The 20,675-nt window shown below is 37.2% G+C and overlaps 1 protein-coding gene across 2 annotated transcripts in view; it reads right to left on the reverse strand.

Moving 5' to 3' along the window:
* Window positions 1–1,742: 1,742 nt before the first annotated feature.
* The window catches only part of lrpprc (leucine-rich pentatricopeptide repeat containing), a 54,154-nt gene continuing 35,221 nt past the window's right edge, over window positions 1,743–20,675 (reverse strand). For both annotated transcript variants that reach the window (XM_084092956.1, XM_084092957.1), the window contains exons 26-38: window positions 18,061–18,129; window positions 17,881–17,971; window positions 17,662–17,804; window positions 17,288–17,450; window positions 15,515–15,641; window positions 13,897–13,985; window positions 13,575–13,776; window positions 10,349–10,479; window positions 9,650–9,765; window positions 7,357–7,431; window positions 7,172–7,256; window positions 5,783–5,925; window positions 1,743–1,974 (exon numbers count right to left, since the gene is read on the reverse strand). In XM_084092956.1, coding sequence (XP_083949082.1) covers window positions 1,903–1,974; window positions 5,783–5,925; window positions 7,172–7,256; window positions 7,357–7,431; window positions 9,650–9,765; window positions 10,349–10,479; window positions 13,575–13,776; window positions 13,897–13,985; window positions 15,515–15,641; window positions 17,288–17,450; window positions 17,662–17,804; window positions 17,881–17,971; window positions 18,061–18,129 — 1,506 coding nt within the window. In that variant the 3' untranslated portion in view covers window positions 1,743–1,902. The remainder of the gene's footprint in view (window positions 1,975–5,782; window positions 5,926–7,171; window positions 7,257–7,356; window positions 7,432–9,649; window positions 9,766–10,348; window positions 10,480–13,574; window positions 13,777–13,896; window positions 13,986–15,514; window positions 15,642–17,287; window positions 17,451–17,661; window positions 17,805–17,880; window positions 17,972–18,060; window positions 18,130–20,675) is intronic.

The raw sequence follows: 20,675 nt of genomic DNA on the forward strand, positions 1-20,675 counted from the left end.
GAAACGGGCCATGCTTGTATGACTTAAGTGTGAGTAGCCTATCTGTGAAGAAAAAAATGGTAGATTCCAAACTGTTTTGATATCATCACTTATATATCATTTTAAAATGTAATGATGCTAGTGAGCTTGCTAAGAGCTCTTGAAAGATGTCATCTCTCTAAGGCATCGCATCAGCTTTTACTCTGCCATCTGCATTTGACTTGAACAAATCTTCTGGTGTTCTCCTGAGCTTCCTCCCGACCGAGGAGAAAACAGCCGTCCACCCTTTGAGACAGAAAACTGCGGGAGAATGAGCTCCACTGCAATAACGAAAAAACACTAAGATATGCAGAAATGTTACATAACGTAATAGCATATAAATATAATTCACAAAAATGTGATACGAGCAAGTGTCATAATAAATGTCTGTAACCTTTCATTTGCAATAAAAAAAAAAAAAGTGTCACAATATACATTAGGCCTATAGATCAAAAGTTTGGCGTCAATACGAATTTTGTATAATGAATTCATACTTTTATTAAGTCCTCTTTTAAATAAACAGTTTATTTATTTTTTTTAACTTTTTTTATTCATCAAAGAATCCTGAAAAAAAATGTATTGATAATGTTTCTTGAACAGCAAATCCGCATGTTAGAATGATTTCTAAAAAAGATTGTGTTACTGAAGACTGGAGTAATGATGCTGAAAAATCAGCTTTGCCATTTTAGGAATAAATTGCATTTTAAAATAAATTAAAACAGAAAATTGTTATTTTACATTGTAATAAAATATGTAACAATATTACTGTTTTCGCTGAATTTTTGATCAAATAAATGCAGCCTTACAGACTCCAAACTTTTGACCTTTAGTGTAGATGTATTTTATTCAAAGTAAATGCATCTGTGAATGTACCTGGAATCGAAAATGTTGGAATACACGAAGTGCTTCACAACGTTTACTTAGTGGTTTGATATCTAAATGTTATTTTTTTTTAAGACTTAATTTTCAATGTTATCTACATTAGAAAATTGAAGAACATGCTCCAATGTATTACTGGTATTCAATGACCTTTGCAGTGACAATACTTTGTCACGAGAGAGAGGTCAGAGGTCAAACCTACACTAGTAAAGACACCAGGACAGAAGAGCTGGTCCACCGACGGTCACAGCGAGATCTCTTCAGACTTCAGTTGACTGCCACTGGATGGCAGCGATGTTCTGTTCGTTTCCTTCCACACTTTTGTTCAATTTGGCAAGAGATTAGAGCAGAGCTTTGGTAAACATCCATAAACAGCTTTTCTTTGTTCCAGTCTTAATGTTTATTTATTCAAATATGTAGAAGATTTTACCGCTCATCAAAGCGTGTTTCAATAAGGCTATATCAAAAATCTTTTGAAAGGTTTTTGCAAATCATGCATTTGTTTTAAAATCTAGATAATGTACGTTTTTGGCACTTGTGCTAAATCCTGATAAATGTATGTTTCAAAGAAGAAAAAAATTGAAAGCAGGATGCATGTCAGCTGATCCATGTTTGCTCCAATGAGATGTTTATTATACACTATACAGCATTGTATACATTACTACATAACTAAGATTATTGGTAATGAAATGGTAAAGAACTTTACTGAGCTTTTCACAAATAATCCATGTCATTTAACACTTCTTATATGAATATTTCCATTTGTTGAAAACGGCTCATTGGGTGACACTCATTTAAGGAACAAACAAAAGAAAAGATAAAAAAGAAACTAACGAAAGAGCCACTAAAGTTTTGGGTTTACATTTATTTGCATAAATATTTATGTACACGTTAACTATATCATGACATCATTATGAAGGGCAAAAACAAACAATCACAGTATAACACACAAGCTGTGCACATCTGCTGTATATAAAAAAAAAAAAGAAACGAAGGAAGGTGTTTTTAGTCGTCGGCCGGCCCCACGGATTCTAAGCGCCGCTGCTTCAGTTGGTCTGCGTAGAAACGAAAAGACTCCTGCGAGACAAAAAAAACAAAAAGCATTTTTCATTTTTACTCAGTAAGAGGCAAAACAAGCCAAAAATGTCCAACACAATTGTACTTTGAGTGAGTGTTGTGTTCCAGTCAGGCTCTGTGTGTAGTTGTGTTTCCTGCCCTCTAGGGCAAACTAATAACAACCACACGGTCCAAACAAATCCTACGCTCTCGTTTCATCTTACAAACCATATTAATTCACAAATAACATATTTACTCGTTCCCCCTCCCGTAATTAAACAGCACAGGCTCTCTATTTTTGGAAGGTGAGTGCTTTTAGAAGATTACCATTTCTCCAACAATGTATATTCCCTTATTAATGGGGTAATTAAAGTCGATAAATAACAGCCGCTGTGTACGAGAAATGAGGCCAGATGTGAACGGCACCTCAAATCTCTCCTTATCGCCTCTCTCCCGAGACTCTTTGTACTGTGGTATTAGTGGCGGCCGCGGGACCGAAGGAGTTGAATGGAGCGGGATTGAGTGCTACCTGAGATTGCTTTGTGAGAACTTAAAAGGTGCACTGAGAGCGCAGAGGTGCGGTGAGGTTTGTAGATGGCTGGCAGTCTCCTCTAAAGCTGTTGAAAAACACCGGAGCGCAGTTCTGACGGAGTAAATACAATAGCGTGTGAAGTGGACTGAGGCGGGTCTTACGCTACTGTAAAAGTAGGAGTATTTCAGGTGTGACTTCAAACTGGACACTAATCAATTAGTGCTTGACCAACTTCACAAATGGTTATTAAATAAAAAAGCTTGACATCCAATCATGCTGACACAATGTGCAATCACACAATGTGTGCACAGCATGTGGTTCATGAAGAAGCTCATGTTTTGAATTGGCCAATTTGTTGCATAAAACCACTTAAGCAAACATCTACATTACCGTTTAAAAAGTTTACAGTCAGTATGATTTTTGCTCACCAAGGCTGCATTTATTTGACCAAAAAGAAAGTAAAAACTGTAAAAAAATAAATAAAATAAAAACGTTTTCTATTTGAATATATTTTAAATTGTAATTTATTCCTGTGATGTGAAGCTGAATTTTCAGCATCATCACTCCTTTAGAATTCATTCTCATATGCTGATTTGCTGCTCAAAAAACATTTCTTATTATTATCAATGTTAAAAACAGTTGAGCTGCTTAATATTTTCATGGAAACCATGATACATTTTTATTCAGGACTCTTTGATGAATATAAAGTTTAAATGAAAAGCATTTATTTGAAATAGAAATCTTTTATGACATTGTTTTTACTGTCAATTTGAATGAATCCTAGCTATATGTATTAAAATAAATAAATAAATAATAGTAACAGTAGTGTAGGTTTGCAGAAGGAAACATACCACTCGTGTGAGTATTCTATGTGCAAGTAGGGCTGAACAATATATAAAATATTCACTATATTTATGATGATTTTGCTGGAGATATAAACACTGGCGACATCATGAATATGGCAAAGATTTGAGTGTGCTTACAATTTGGCCATTAAATTAAATTTTCTTCCCATCTTTCCAGCCATTCCTCGACTCAACACACAGAGTAGGAAAGTCTTAAGATTTATGAAAGCATCTAAAATTTATGAAAAGCAGTAGCAAAATTTCATTTGAGTGGTTAAGTCACTCATTTTAGTGAGTTCAAACTGTCCATTGGACAACGATAATCGGAGCCGATAGCCTCGTGGGCAGCACTCCTACATGTAGCGTGGTCGCACTGAGTTCGAGTCCCAGCTTAGGTACTCTTCCTGGTCCTTTTGTCTACGGTTTTATGAGTATTATGAATTCGAACATACTACTCGGCTCACTATGGAAGCATAAGGGTAGCAATATTCAATTTGAAATGTAATATGCAAAATGACAATGCAATATGTAAAATGGCAATGCATTTCTGTATTTAAATGTACATTTTCTATTACATTTGTGCAACGTTGGTGCAAAATGAAAAAGAAAAATCAATTATATGATTTACATTTGCCATTTCATACACTAGTTTTATTATGTAAATTGAATACATATTTGAACGCTTTATAAGTTGCAAAATTAAAATGTATTACAGAAATGATTAGATATGTTTAACATGTTCAAGTAAAAACTGTAGCAAAATGATCATTTAAATGTTATTTTTCTTAATTGCATTTACACTCACCTTTAAGACACTTGCGATTGCATTTTCATTAAATGTCCCATAATGAATGTAGCAAAATTCAATGAGCAAATTGAAAATGCATTCCGAGCCCCTGCCCCCTCGGCAACAGGTAAACATAGGTTCATAGGCTTAAATTCACTAGCAGATGAAGTGGAGCGTGAACCGAGAAATGGTAGTGTTTCCGAAGATTATTACGCGTCTGCGGGTGATAGAACCAGTACGATGTTGGAACGTCTGGGAGAACAAATTCATAGCTACCGAAAATTGTGACCGCTCTTTATTTCTTCATAACTGACTGTAATGTTCAATAAAGTGACTCATGTGATGTATGACCATCTCCCATTTCTATTTTATTAAGCATATTGATCAGATATTGATAAATCTATAGGTACAGTAGGGTCACGGAATCTGACGGGTCAAATTCATAGAAGACTAGCCTTTTTTGGGTGAATGTGGAGCAGGTCGGGGGCTGGTGACATCATCGTCTATAATTCAGTGTCTAATATTTTAGAAAACGAAGCAGCACAAACAAATTTTTACTGGCACAAACAAACAAGACTATTTTGGGTGAATGTGGAGCAGGTCGGGGGGCTGGTGACGTCATCACCTGTAATTAAATTTTAAACCAAAGAAAAACTCCAAGGCACTCTCCTGGAATGTAATTAAATGTCTAATATCTTAAAAACCAAAGCAGCACAAACAAAACTTTAACCGAACAAGACTTTTATTTGGAGCATGTGGGGGGCTGGGTGACCTCAGAATGACCTATAAATATTCTTTTAATATCTAAAAAACCAAAGCAGCACAAACAAAAAAAAGTACAGCACAAACCATCACAAACAAAGTAAAAACGATTGAGCCTATTTTGCCGACGTTTTGCATTGGGTGGGGGCGGGGCCAACTTCACGCAGTGATTGACGGGACGGGAGAGGGCGGAGACGTGATTGGCTCGGAATGCATTCTCAATTTGCGCATTGAATTTTGCTACATTCATTGCGGGACATTTAATGAAAATGCATTCGCAAGTGTCTTAACTGTGAGTGTAAATGCAATTAAGAAAAATAACTTTTAAATGATCATTTTGCTAAAATTTTTGCTTGAACATATTAAACATATCTAATAATTTCTGTAATACATTTTCATTTTGCAACTTATAAAGCATTAAAATATGTATTCTATTTACATATTAACTAGTGTATGAAATGGCAAATGTAAATTATATAATTGAATAATCATTTTCATTTTGCACCAAACGTTGCACAAATGTAATGGAAAATGTAAATTTAAATACAGAAATGCATTGCCATTTTACATATTGCATTGTCATTTTACATTTTACATATTGCATTGTCATTTTGCATATTACATTTCAAATTGAATATTGCTACCCATGTGCTTCCATAGGCTCACATACTGTTTTTCGCATACTATATAGTATGAAAGAAGGCATATTCGGACAAAGCATATAATCTTGTGCTCATTTACTGGAAAATATATTACTTTTGCAATTATTTAAACATTATTTTTAACTACATTTTAAAAAAACACAACAATGCCTGTTTGGTTTAAATGATTCCTCTTATTTAATAAAAAAAAAAAAATTACATGTTCAAAATGTATGAAGTGTTAATGATTGTGGATGATTACCTGAGGCTCTTGGAAGGGAACAGTTTCTCCAGCTTCCTTGTATAGTAGCGCCAGTCTTTTAAGAGTCAACTCCTCAACCTTCACCCCCTCCGCCTGCATGCGCTCGTACAGAGCCTTCGCTGAACTGAGGTCCTTATCCAAACCTGTTGAGAGTGAGGCAGAACAACAGCCGTGTTAAACAACCAATATTTCATCCTGCACATATCAGCCCTCATAAAATAGTGATGCTGCAGAGGTCTATAAGTACTGAAACGTGTCAAAGTTCTCACGGTAGGCTGGCTAAAGTAGCCCCTCATTAGGGAACATGTGTTTGTATTAGCAAACGTGCCTCCAGTGAGTCAGTCAATGCGTTCTGCTTGCTGCATTTTTAATTGGAAGACTATTAACGGACTAGCTTTGCTGTGTGCCAAAACAGTGGGGTGACTCAAACAGGCCAGTGAGATGAGGACAGACTTAATGCCATTGTCCACCAGATGAAGCATGTAGCTTTTAACAGTGATCATGTTCAAATAAACCACTATTCAATGACAGAGGCAGAACAACATGTGCAGTTCCAGATGAGTACAGAGTAAAACAATAGCACTAATTGTTTCCTAAGTTGTGGTCACATTTACTTTTGTTCATTTACACAGGTGAAATTCAGTCATTTCACCCAAACAGATTTCGCAACGGGTTCAAACTGGTTACACGGATTTGCTGCATTGACAAACTTTCTGTTCTGCCTGGTTTGAAAATGACTTCTGTGTGAGATGTGCTTCATACATTAACATGCGCTATTGACAACGGACCTTTTTGCCTGTGAAATTTAACTAATGTAACTAATACATATATATATACACATATACATATACATATACATATACATATACATATACATATATACACACACAACTGGGTTGGCAATATTTTTTACGTTTTTGAAAAGTTTTTTATTCTCACCAAGGCTGCATTTAATTGACCAGAAATATTATTACAATTTAAAATAACTTTTCTATTTGAATATATTTTAAAATGTAATTCATTTCTGTTTTGACAGCTGAATTTTCATCATCATTCCTCCAGTCTTCAGTGTCACATGATCCTTCAGAAATTCTTTCAACATGCCGATTTGGTGCTCAAGAAACATTTCTTCTTATCAACTGAAAACAGTTGCGCTAATTAATATTTTTGTGAAAACAGAAGCTTTTTTTCAGGACTCTAATGAATAGAAAGTTCAAAAGAACATTTATTTGAAATATTATGCAACATTATAAATGTCTTTTCCGACACCTTTGATCAATTTAATGTGTTCTTGTTTAATAAAAAAAAAGAAATCTCACTGACCCCAAACTTTTGAACGCTAGTGTATATCACCCTGAAAATTAGAGTTGATACAAATAGTGGTCTTACTGTAGCATTTCATCAGGTGTGAATAGATATTCTCCTTCTCTGTGAAGTCAGGAATCAGCTCAGTCAGAGTCTTGATTTTAACAGCCTATTCAGGAAGGAAAATAGAGTCTTTATTTCACAAACTGTGACCATACATTTCAAGAAAGTTAAGAGCATGAAGGCTAGAACAAACTGGGTTTGCTTACCTGTCCCGGCTGCTGAGCCGCTCGTAACATGTAAGTGAACATTACGTCCTTCTGTTCGTTGACAGCCGCACAGCGCTAAAGCAATCAAAGAAGCACAAGAGACCTTAAAACTCTCAACACAAACATTTACCGCATATCATAACGTGTGTGTTTACATGCAAGCACAGTATCTGCCCTAGAGCAAAACATAAACCTTGGTATAAAAACAATTACTGGTATTTCCTGCATCCACACAGCAGGCAGTTAAAAGAATGCAGAGGGGAGCGTATGGACGTGTGTGTAACAGCATGATGGGAGCATATGTTTTTGAATGTATCCATCTTCCATTACATCCTTTAGCACTCAGTGCAGCGCTCTATAGTTAAGGGTTAATTATACAGCTAATAATGGAGTCAGGCAAATAACCACTTATTTCTTTATGAAAATTAAAATGTACAGTGTCTGCCCAATTTAAAGTACAATTATCTACACTTAGTCGTATAAAGGCGTGCTCCTGAGCTTTCAAGCACCGGTGTGCAATTTTCACACTCTTTAATCAGGACAATATAACAAGTTAAATGAAGGCACAGTGAATTCCGGAAGGGTAAACTGTGCTGTACAGAAACTGTAGGTCTTGAGAAGACTCAACCACCTCAAGCAGCTTTGTCAGAAAGGAGGATGTTAGCGGTTATGAAGAATCAGGCTTTTTATGGATAGCATGGGTACCTTTAAAGCAAACATGGACTAAACATTTTATTTAGCAATTAATGTTACATGCATTTGTGGCATAATGGCAATTTTTTAAATCATGTTATAGGCATTTACAATCTCTCAAAAGAGAATAGTGAAGCTTGTATTAAAAGCACCAATTTTGCATGCATTATTTGAGCTGAAAAGATTTCAAAAATTCAATTTCAATTGTTTTGGTTACTAAACGAGGACTTTTAAACACGTTTTATACACGTTAAATTATAGTCACTAAAATGGTGCTGAGCTAAAAACATTTATTTTCAATACAGAAATTTTATTACATTTTTCAGCACCATGGTCTGATCTAGGTGGATGAGTTTCTGGTTAGTAATTTCTGAGTTTATTATTTCTGATTTTTCTCTACATAAAAAGTCCTTTTCTTTTTGGGTTTACCATGTTGACATGATTATAGCAGGAATTGAATGGGGTCAGTTTAAAGGGACAGTTCACCCAAAAATTAAAACTAACGTCATCATTTACTCACCCATAAAACATTTTGTTCATATGTGAAACACAAATAAAGATTTTTTTTTAAATGAAACTTGAGACATTTCTGTTCCTCCATTGAAAGTCTATGTAATCAAAGCTTTCAAGCTTCAAAAAGTTAAGACATTGTAAGAGTAATGCATATTTAAATTGTCAACAGCAGTTTAACCGTGTTTGCTTGAAGCACGAGAACAAACCTCACAGTTCTCTCACGTTAAGCCAAGCCCGCACGTTTGAGCATCCATTTACCATATTTGATGAGCTCAATCTTTTAATGTTTTATTTGTTCATCATTTAACACTTGGATTAAAGTACAGATTCATTTGTATTGAATCCGGAAAATGTCTCATCCTGTGCTGTGTGTGTGTTGGTATGTGTCTTTTGAAACTGCTGGACTGCCCTGCGCTTTCTCTGGGTTCAGCGGCAATGAGGTCACATTACAAGCCAATCGTGAAGGCTGTGGGATTCTCTTGTATGTGGTGAATTAAAAGCCTAGGGGCCTGGGAGGCTTTTAACAGGCTTCTATATTAAAATGAACACAGGCTAAGGTGGGCAGAGTGCCTTCACGACAATCAGAGCAATTAAAACTACAGCCCAGCAGCTTCACTCCTGAGAGTTACTCTCTGATGCCATTCACAACACCTTCAACATGACGAACAAGATCAAACCAAACACACTGATCTAAGACTTTCTGTAAAAATAATCATATTTTGATATTTAGCATTCTATCTCAGGGACGCTGCGAAGCAAAGCTTCCTGTTATTTCGACATCTCAAAGGATATTACTCACTCCTGGGTTTAGTGGTGCCTTAATGCAGCCATTTTGTTCCTTGACTCGCTAAAGTGCTTTTTGAAAAAGGGAGAGGAAAAATCTTGTACAAGACCATCTAAGCAAGTAAAACCGACTGAATGATTAAAATATGAGAAAGCAAGAGCTAAAAAAGAGCAGTGTTCACTTGATTTGGAATTGTGGTTAGCAACAGGGTCAGCTAGTTTCAATACTAACTCGAATTAGATTCAGCAATTTAGCAAGGTCACAGAGTCCTCATGCATATCTTGGTTTGTTAAGAGACGGTACCTGCAGGAGAAACTTGGCCTCTTCTGTCCTGCCCATGTCCAAGTAAATCAGGAAGAGGTCTGCAGCAGCTCTGTAGGAGGCAAAGTGATTGCAGAGCCTTTCTGCCATGGCACTCACTGGACATAGAGAGAGATGTCAATCAATCACATGCCTACACAGTGATTACTATGTTACAACACATCAATGGGTGCTCTAATGTTTCTCCAAACCAGAAACTCACAAACAAGAGCTAGAAGTACTCAAATAATTCACTGTGTATGAGTGGTTCTCAACCTTTTTCTCTTCAAGACACCCATTTGAAGACTCTACCACCATGTAAGCTATTTACGTATATATATGCCCTTGTAACCACCCCTTGACTAACATTCTACAATCCAATTAATTCCTGATTGACCAAATCTGGTTCAGCTCCACTTTTTTTCTCATTCAAGTAACTTCAGTCTAATATGTCACAATAGGAGAGAAAACTTGCACGCAATTTCCATTTCATGCCGACTTTAATTGTTAAAAAACGAGGAAAAAACAAATATTTTTTTTGATAATTAAAACTATAGAGTTTGAGAAGTTTCAAGAACTGTATGTTCTACAATAAAACTGTTGTTGATGGAACAGATTAACATAAGGATTAAAACATATTTTGTTGAGGTGCCCTGGTTGAGAACCACTGATATAGATGAAGAGGTGGTGTGTGGGTCTCACATTTATCTAGTGCAGCATCATTGTTGGCCTCTAGAACTTTGCGGAAGACAAAGGAAATACTGGTGTTCTGATTCTCTGTGTTCTGGGTGTAAACGGACTCCAGCAGCTCCACTGCACTGTCAATGTCCCCACTGCAGAGGGAGAAAGGAGAGTTCATACTCAGTGTTAGTGATTTAAACAAACCCCTTTATAGCCCATTCATCCATTCATCTCCTCAGGTGTGAAATACAGCATTATTCATGATGATTCGCGCCTCCACGCATATGGCCTTTGTAAACAAAAAGTTTTAAACATTTAAATCAATATATTGTTATTTGTGAGTAAGTAGGCAGGATGATTTTCACATCATTTTGAAGCGAAAACTCTAGGCTACAAGAGCCAGTTCTCAAAAGTCTTGTGGACAAATATTTAATGATTTTTGTGACCTTATTTTAATTGACTTAAATTTTTTGTTTTTTCAATAAACACGCATAAACGTTATTATCTCCAACATGTACATAGATGTAGCTCACATATTATTGTAGCCCAGCTTGTACTCAATACAGTGTAACGAGACTTTTATGCGTTTATATTAGGGGTGTAACGATACACGTATTCGTATTTAACCGTTTGGTACGAGGCTTTCGGTTTGGTAAGCATTACAAACCGAACGATTTGTTGGACCATTTTTCTTGCCGGTGACACAAATTTTGTTAGCAGTCGCGCTGGCGCGACCACCACAACATTTCCCAACATCAAATGGCAAACGTAATGAAAGCGGAACGAAACTGCACTACTCATTGTGTGCTTCACGGACCATTTATCAGTTTGGACCAATGTCAGTGCAGCACAAGCATATTTTGATCAAGCGACACTGTAGCTGTGTCCCAAATGACGCACTACACACTATGCACGGCTAAATGCTTCTCCATGTTGACCAACAACGTGCGGCAACCATGTCTTAAATATTGAATGTATAATGAAATATATTCCACTTTCGTTGGAATTTGTGCTTTCCCATTTCTTTGTGACATTACGAGTTTTACTCCTCCGCGTCCCAGCCCGCTGCAGTCCAAAACATCCAGCGGTGGGGAAATTTTGCACCGGCCGGAGACACTTGCCAAACTGGATCCGCGTGTTTATCACTCCAATGTACACATTTTGTGACAGCAAATCAAAGTCAAAACTATCTTAAAAAATTAATGCGTGAAGGAATAAAATGTAATGCTTTTTAATGCCATTTAAGGCCTTAATTTTCACAAAATTCACTTTTAATGCTTTTCAATGCCCAGCAGGAACTCCGTTTAAATATATACAACTGGTCCTAACACCAAGTACTTAATTCATACTCAACTAGTGTAGTTTTAGGTTTATTCTTCTTGAATGAACAAGATAGCTTGTAAAACATACTTTTACAGTTCAAACTAAAAGGCAGGCAGAAAAAGCAAGCCATGGGGAAATTTCCATTCCATTTCTGCTTCCCATCCATCCCCCAACTTTCATTTACAGAACACTAAGTGCATAAAACTTTCATTGGCCACATTAATATTCTGGGCCCAGCCGTCGATTGTCATTCTTCGCCATTCCTAAAGTCCTGAGACAGTGTAGGACAGCGGAAGAGCAAATGTTCCTCATGGCTGATTGGGCGGCTTCCCCGTTCACACAGCTTTATCCTGTCGGGGTGAACTCTGACCCCCGGGGGGACATAAGCAACAGTGACACGTGTGCTGTGTGCAGCTGAGCCAAGCTGACTGGTTAAGAGGCGAGATGGGGGCTCCGGAACCCGGGCACCACATTAATATGGTCCATTGTGAATTATTCAGACTACATAGTCATAGCCATCACAGCAGATTTGAGCCTTTAATAATAATGGGGGAAGAGGGGTGAAGGGGATGGAGGAAAGGTAAGATGAAAGAACAGGAAGATGAAATTGAGGTGGGAGAAAAGGCCACATGAGCAGGCAGTCCTTTGTTACACAACAAACCTTTGATGACACCAATTTTGTCAAGGTCAAACCACTAAAAGGTCACATTTCATGGTATTTACAGAAACAAGGGTGCTTCATTGTTCTTTTCATGAATTTGTTTTCACAAAAATAACCAAGAAAAGATTGTGTGGGTAGAATCTAATCTCACCCGCCAGACAGTCTGCTAGTGCTCCCTTTGTTAGAAACATTGAGCATGTAGTTCAGAGTTTCTGAGATAATACAATACAATCAAGTCTTTGTCATAGCCAATCACAGTCTTAACCTCAAAGTCATCTGCGTTCCTCCAACAGCAAGGTATGTGGTGCCAATTTTTGCTGCATTGAGTTTCACTGTGCATCCAGTTTAAAAACATCTGAACGGCTGCTCATCTCAAGTATTGTAAGCCTTGCTCTAGTAGCCAAGCCAACGAATAAGGAGATCTTTGAGTCTTGTAGCTGTATAATACATTTTGGTGCATGGCATCGCTGCTATGATGACGGTGTTGTAGGTGGTTGCTTCCACAAGTGTCTACTGAAATTCAGGTCATTAGATAAAGGTCATGTCCCAAAACAGGGTTCCCACACCTTTTGACCAATGAATTGCCATGATTTTTCAATTGACTTGTCAAGTTGTTCATAATTACTGGATGAGGATTAAAAAAAGAAAAGAAATTGTACCTTGAAAAATGTCCATGTCTTTTAAAGATTTTGTTCATTTGCATGTGCTCTCTGTGAAAATATGCCTGAATTTAAAAACTCCATATTTTTTTTTTAGCTTTTCTATGTCATAGAACTCTGCATGTACGCAACTGTTCAAAAGTTTGGGGAAAGAAATTAATAAAAAAATACTTCTATTTCAAATTAATGCTGTTCTTTTGAACTTTCCATTCATCAAAGAATTCTAAAACTAAAATACAGCACAAATTCATATTAAGAAGCTGTTTTTAACATTGATAAGAAATGTATTGGCTTGGTGAGCATAAGAGACTTCTTTCCAAAACATTGAAAAAAACCTTACAGAACACACTTTTGAACAGTAGAGTAAGTCTTGTAATTATTTTGACAGTTTTATTCACTATCAAGCATAATTTGAAAGACAGATTGCTTTAAAAAATAATAGCAATATCTGTCATCAACAAGCAGCACCATGTGAGGTACTCCATCCATGTCCAGATAACAAACGGACAAGTCGTGTGACCAATTGAGGTAACTTCTAAACACCTTTATGGAGCAATAATAGTAATGCTTGCCTTGGCAAAAAAAATAAAAAATAAATCCTTACTTTTTAATATGAGCGAGGGCCGTATTGTTGACAAATAACATGCTGGACAGCTTGACGGAGCCTAAAGTCTTCACCAACGCCTCCACTCCCTGGATGTCCTGTGTGTTCCCCTCACTAGCAAGACCCTGAACCAGTCGAGTGATGGCCAACTGACCGGGCACCTGGTTAGCCTGTAACATGCCCTTAAGAATCTCCAGGGCATCTGTGAGCAGGGACAGATCATGTGGTCAGGTTTAATAAAACAAAGCCATGGAATAAACCTAGATAGTCCACAGTATCACTAATTGCTGAACTGAGAGAACAGATCAACGTGTGTACTCACCATTCATCTGGCATCTCTTCACTTGAGAGATGATGAGTAGGTTGTTGGCAATGTCACTTAAACTGAACCTAGGAATATGATCAGCAGCACTGAGAAGACAAAAGGAAGATGGGGACTGGTTGAAGAACTGAAGTTTGTGAAATAGCAGTGTTATGTAGGATCAGCTGTATTTATGAATAATAGATGATGTTGTTGTATATGCACGTTGATGCTGAGAGCTATTTCTTTACTAGTGAGCATAAAATTGTGTGCATGCATGTGTGTGAGACTGAACAAATCCAACAAATCAGGATCCACTCTCCCAGTTCATTTTCCCCTCCTCCGTCACTTAAACCTCAATCAAAGTCTTCTTTTTTTATTACCCTCACTGGCCAGATTAATCCAGCCGTCCAATTGAGCATCAGCCGCCGCTCCTTATCTCCACGGCGACCGGCCAACAGCCGCTCGCACAGCAGATTGGCCCAGCGACCAGAGTCAGAGTTACTCTTATCAATCCTAAGAAAATCCTTGTGTCCTTCTCTTTACTCTCCTCTAGTCCTCTTAAGTGCTGGACAATCCCATCCCTTGCTTCTCTCCTCCATACCCAATCCCCTTAATCTGTCCTTAAAGCACCCCGCTGGCCAAGACCAATGTCCTGCCAAACATCTGCTTGAAGTCCACCACACACATATGCACTCCTTCAAAGCAAACACACTACATATGATTTCTGAAGGATCATGTGACACTGAAGAGTGAAATAATGAAGAAAATTCAGCTTTGAATTTCTCATTTTAAAATATTAAAAAAGAAAACTCTCATATTTCAAAAACATTCCAAATATGTTACTTATGAGCTCTGTGCCTTAGAAAACAGCTTGTCTATGTAGACAGTAGACAGCAATGAAGCTCACAAGGTTTTGAAACAGCATGCCTGCATGCATGCCACTGATTTACTGACTGGATGTATATATGATAACTGGTAATTGAAGATATATGGTATGTTACACATTATCTGTATCGCTCAAAGGCAACTGAAGTCTTGAGGTTTCAAGTACCTTTGCAACATCAAATGCTACAGTGTAATATAGTGGGAGATAATGTTATGTTTATGCACTACAAGTCCATGAATAGGGTCAGTTAACACCCACCGCAATGGCTGTGGCGTGGATAGCCTGGTACAAAGATGTTTCTGAATGCTTTCTGAAAGCATTCACAAGATTATAGGGGCAATGGCTTTTTTTCATGAGGACATATCATCAGACGTATAATGCGACCCAGTAAACCCGCAGAGCTTTATAGATAAATCAAAGATCACCAGCGCAAAAGTACAACACAAAGATCTATTACTAATCGGCAAATGACTGTCATTTTTGCATCTTGACAAGCTCTTCTGAGAGCTCAGAGATTATCTGGTAACATTGAAAGGGCTTAAACTATAAAACTGCTCACTTTGCATGTATGTATATATTTGTGTGCGTGTTTGACTAGAAGCTTATTCATCCGTTTCAAATCAAGAAGATTTTCTTATTCTGCAAAAACGGGTCTGTGACCTTAAAACCTGTAATTTTGCAACCTGATCATCTTTACCATGCAAATGTAAAAGATATTGGATGCAATGCGACCCCCATAGACAGACTTACATGTTCTTGACAGCGATGGCATCCTCTATGTTGCCTCTGGACAGGAGGGCTTTGATGAGGTTATCATATGCAGAAGGGCCGAGCACCATGCCCCTGCTATCTACTTCCTTCAGGACGTCGAAGGCCTCTGAGGATCAGAAACAAGAGTATACACATGATCTACTCGACAACATTAGACCACTACAGATAATACTGCATTTGAGCATCCTTTAAAACAACATTGTTTCATTCCAAAAAAATGAATCGAGATGGTCACACTAATTTTTACTGTACTATAAAGCTGCTTTGTAGCAATTTGTATTGTATAAATCACTCCACTCTATAAAAAAAACCTGACTTGCCAATCAAAGCAACATTATATTTTTATTATATAAATATATTTTTTATTATGTTAGATAAATATATAATATTAACATATTTTATTTTTATTATAAAATTATAACATTTTAAATTCAATTAAAAGCTATACATTAATTAACTTTAGGCTCTCTAGCGATTGAAGAAAACTACAAGAAACTTGTGGACAAACATTATTTTGTTCCTTATTTAGTTGTGCTATGGCTTCGCTATTCTGCATAAGTGAATCTGATGGCTTGAGGCACAGCACTGGTTACAGATGATCGCCTTATCAGTGCGAATGTCACTAACGACATCAAAACTCAAAAGATGGATATTCTTCAGATATTACCTCAATTCTGACTATTTTTCTCACAATTGAGAGTTTGCCTCTAGCAATTCTGACTTTTTTCCCAGAATTAAGATTTTCAATAAGGAATTGTGAGGAATAAACTAGCATTTGAGAATTATAAAGTAAAAAGTCAGCTCACAATTCTGACATTTTCTCGCAATTGTGAGTTTCTCACAATTCTGACTTCATAACTCACAATTTGCAAGTTTATATCTTGCAATTCTGATTATTTATCAGAATTGCAACTTTATTTCTGAGAATAGAGTGTTTATATCTAAGAATTACGACTTTATTTCTAAGAATTGCAAGTTTATATAATCTTACCATTCGGACTTTATAACTCGCAATTGTGAGTTTATATCTCAATTCCGAGAAAAAATAAGTCCGAATTTCAAGATGTAAACTTGCAATTGCAAGAAAAAAAGTCTTTGTGAGTTAAGTCGCAATTACCTTTTTTATTTTTTATTCATTGGCGGAAACAAACTTCAAATACATGTCAGATAAGGTAAAACAGTGGAAACTATTATAACTTGGCAAGGCAATTTACAATTTACAAATAAACCACTTTGTAAACAGTCAATGCATAGCAAACACGATGCAATATAAACTATGTTGATTTGTGTTTTATTACGGTACTGTCGGTTACCTCTTTTCGGTTCAAGGTTAATTTCTGCTCGATGGTGTTTTAAGCCCCCAATGGTTCCTTAGAGGCAGCTAACCCTACCCTCAACCTTAAACCTACCCATCCCCTCGCTGCCTGGAAGGTGCTGTTGGGGGCTTAAAACACCAAACACCTTAATTTCTTGTGGCTTCAAGCTACTATGACCCCTGCCTCTGCATATAGCAATAGCCTGGTCCTTTTTTTACAAATATGAAGTAAACACACATAGACAAATGACAAAGTTCTGCAGTTTTACAGGAAACCTGTCCCAACAACTCTAAAATATAAATAATTATTGTAGGTTTATCAGTCATTTAGAGCAAGGCAAAAACACATTTTGGAAGGTGGTTTTATGATGTACTCATTATTTAAATTGTTAATTTCGAACCAAAAAAGTTACATAGTGTAGCTTTAAAAAACAAACCTTGAACTTTGCCCTTCTTGCAAAGAGACAGGAGTTTGAGTTTGTAGTCCTCAACCGTGGCCTCTTTAGTGAATGTAGTAACCCTTTCACGAGGAGAAGCCGCAATTCTAGATTCTTGCTCTAAGAACATCTCAGGTTGACCTTTGACCTCCTCAAACCACACCTACACATAAAACAGCCACATCAATACACCATAATGCTTCCTTTTACTCTGGATAATAAATGGATAACTAAAGTGATTATAATGGAAACATGCTAAAAACAGCTGAATGTATCTGACCAAAGAAACAGATCCAAAGACTGTACGGCAGTGGTTTTCAGCTGCTTTTGTTTCAGGACACAGACTTTACATTGGACAATGAGTGTTCCTTTACCTCAGGCACCTCAAAGGGCACCTCCTGGTTATTGTTTTTGAGGATATCAGCAAGCAAACGCAATGTTCTCTCTCTTGGAGCCAAATTCTCCTCTTGCATTTTCATCCAGGTCGCCTCAGCCTTACGCCAGTCATTGGTTTCCTCTGACAAGAGAAAAGAAAACAGCGTCATAACACCCATCCACTGTTTGGAATCTCAGGTCCAACACACAATACTTACTGCAGAGGCGGAGCAAATAGTGGTACATGTCATCTCTGTCACACTCAAACAGCTTGATAGTCATGTCCACCATGTTCTCAAGGGGCTCCATCTGGGGAAGAAAGATTCAAACGGTGATACACACTCTATTGATCTATAGCAAATCAGTTTCTCAAGAGAGAACAGCAGGGAAACACTGACCTGTTGGGCTGTGATACATTTTTCGGCAAACCACTGCAGACGGGTCGCTCGTGCCCTTAGACCAGGAGTCTGCACATGGTAAAGAAAATGTACGAGATGTCATATTAAACAAAATCGCAACTCACAAACACTGCACTAATAAATAAAAAAAACACACCAAAAAAAAAAACACAAAACAAAACATTAGGGGTGGCACTGACCTAATATAGATCAAGAAGTACAACATGATTAGCTCTACCATAATCACTAAATCATGATAATCTGGCCCACCCACAGTACATGAGATTTTTCACACACAGACGTAAACCACACACACACACACACACAGTCAGTTGTCTAAATTCCAATTGTATCTCCTCTTGGAGGATATTGTACCAGCAGCATCCAAACGGAATTACTCTCCTACAAATCAGCCTCCAGGCAAAGTTCAAAATCTCTCCAGCCTTCCTCAAGCCTAATCTGCTTAGCAAATAAGACCAAAATTAAACCGCTACACAGTCGTAGTCTTTTTTTTTTCTTTGTAGAAGCTGCCCCTGGGCCTGATGCATAAAGCCCGTGGGGCAAATCTTCCCTTAAGTAAATCCAGGATGATGAGCACCCCCATCCCTCCAATCTTCCTATATAAGAGAGCAAATCAACACACACTCACATCAATTTGACCCATGCGCGCACACACACACAGACACTTTCTCTCTCACTGCACAGCCAATACCCAAAAGAACATCTAGGTCAGATGATTAAGAAAATCTGGAGTCTGGAGCAATATAAACTCAGTGACATGTAAAGACATACAGTGACAGATGAGGCACTGCAGTGAAAAATATTCTTTACACCGCACAGGCACAAAATACAAAACTCTAAAATTTGAGAAAAGGAAATAAAATGGATGATTCTGCTGGTTATGTATTCGTTCTCTATGAAGATTTTAGCCATATTCAGTTAATATAAATATAATTAGCAAATACAGCAAGCTACTAATCTGCTTAAACAATTTTCTGACTTCAGTTCAGTAAGACAATGATAATTTTCTACATAATGTAGTCAGAACAAATTTTCAGGAAGCAATTAGGCAGTTTCTATGCAAAGGGTATAAAATAGGACGCAAATAGAAAATAGAGCAGCTCCGGTAAAGAACTGTGACTGGATCTAAAACCTTCAGATGACACAGCTCATATCTCCGTCGCTGATACCGAAAAAACGCATGAAAATCAGCAACACACACGAACGGCGAGTGCAGAGCGGCTCTCTCAAACTCCTGTATGATGTGACAGACTAGTTGTCCAGTCCGGTTCCAATCACACAGCGCAGGTTTTCTGAGAATGCGGGAGTCCTGAAAATGTATGCATGCGAGTTCGGTTATAGAATGTGTTGTCATGTAAATAACTGAACTATATGTGAACAGAAGCGTATTAAGGACTGAAATACAGGACTGACAACTGATTTCTGCTGCTGTGTGAAAGTGGCATTTAAGAAATTTTACTGGCAACATTTCAGTCAATCGACCTTAAAGATAAAACAATGCCAAATTTCGCAATTACAGAATTTCATAATTATGAAAGTTTGAGTAGTAGTTGCAACCTGGTTATCAAAATTTAGGATATACAGTTTGTCTACATGCAGTTTAAACCCAATATAGCCATAAACTCCCATGAACTGCTATTGAGTCTTTTCCAAAAAAAAAAAAGAAAAAAAAGTTAAGGGGCACCAAAGTGTATCATTTATGGCCTTCGCAAAGTTACAGTAAACAAAAACTCCCCATTTATTCAGACCTTTGAGCAAAAACACCTATCACACTGAAGATGTCATCATTCTCTCAAACACAGGTCACACACTCAGAAACACTCACAGTGTGACAACCATTTTAATTACACCAAAACCTTAACCAGCATTTCACTTAATTACCACCATTATTAATAATCTGACAATTATAGACAGCACAATCTCCTGACCAGCACTCCATCACTGCACTTAAAGTTTCTATTAGAGAGTGGAGTAGAGCTCTGTGTCTGCTAATGCTACTTAGATATCAGTGTTTTTAATTAGCCAGCTCTGGATAGAAGAGAGGCCATGTGGAAAACGCTCCACAGAACGAGAGGGGCTTTTGACCCGTCAAGCACAAGGATGCTCGACGAGCCACCATTAAACACTAACTTTTAGAGAGTTTATAGTGGGGGAACTTCAGCGGTATAAAACTATTGTAGCTACCAGGTGTAGAAAGATATCACTGAGGGATTTGTTTTCAAATGACTGATGGCAAATATCTAGAGCAGGTCTATTCAACACTGATCAAATGCACCTAAACGAGACTTCAGGATCCTATAGTTTAAATGACTTACAATATTTACTAAAAAATGTTCAAACTAAAATCAAAACTGATTTCCAAATGGACAATGAAGAGCTTATATTGTGCACTACCACAAATTAAATTAAATGTAATAAATTTCCAACAGTGCCTAATCATTTTCTAGTAAAATACTGCATGATGTGGTACAATATCAGCCAATCAGAACAAACTGCTTAGACAAAAATGTAGATATGCATGGAAAAGATGGTTCTAGATCAATGTCAATATGACAAAATACCAGTGTTGTAATTGTACGGTTGTTATAGTGTTG

The sequence above is a fragment of the Abramis brama genome (assembly GCF_963993115.1).
Source record: "Abramis brama genome assembly, chromosome: 19".
NCBI lineage: Eukaryota > Metazoa > Chordata > Actinopteri > Cypriniformes > Leuciscidae > Abramis > Abramis brama.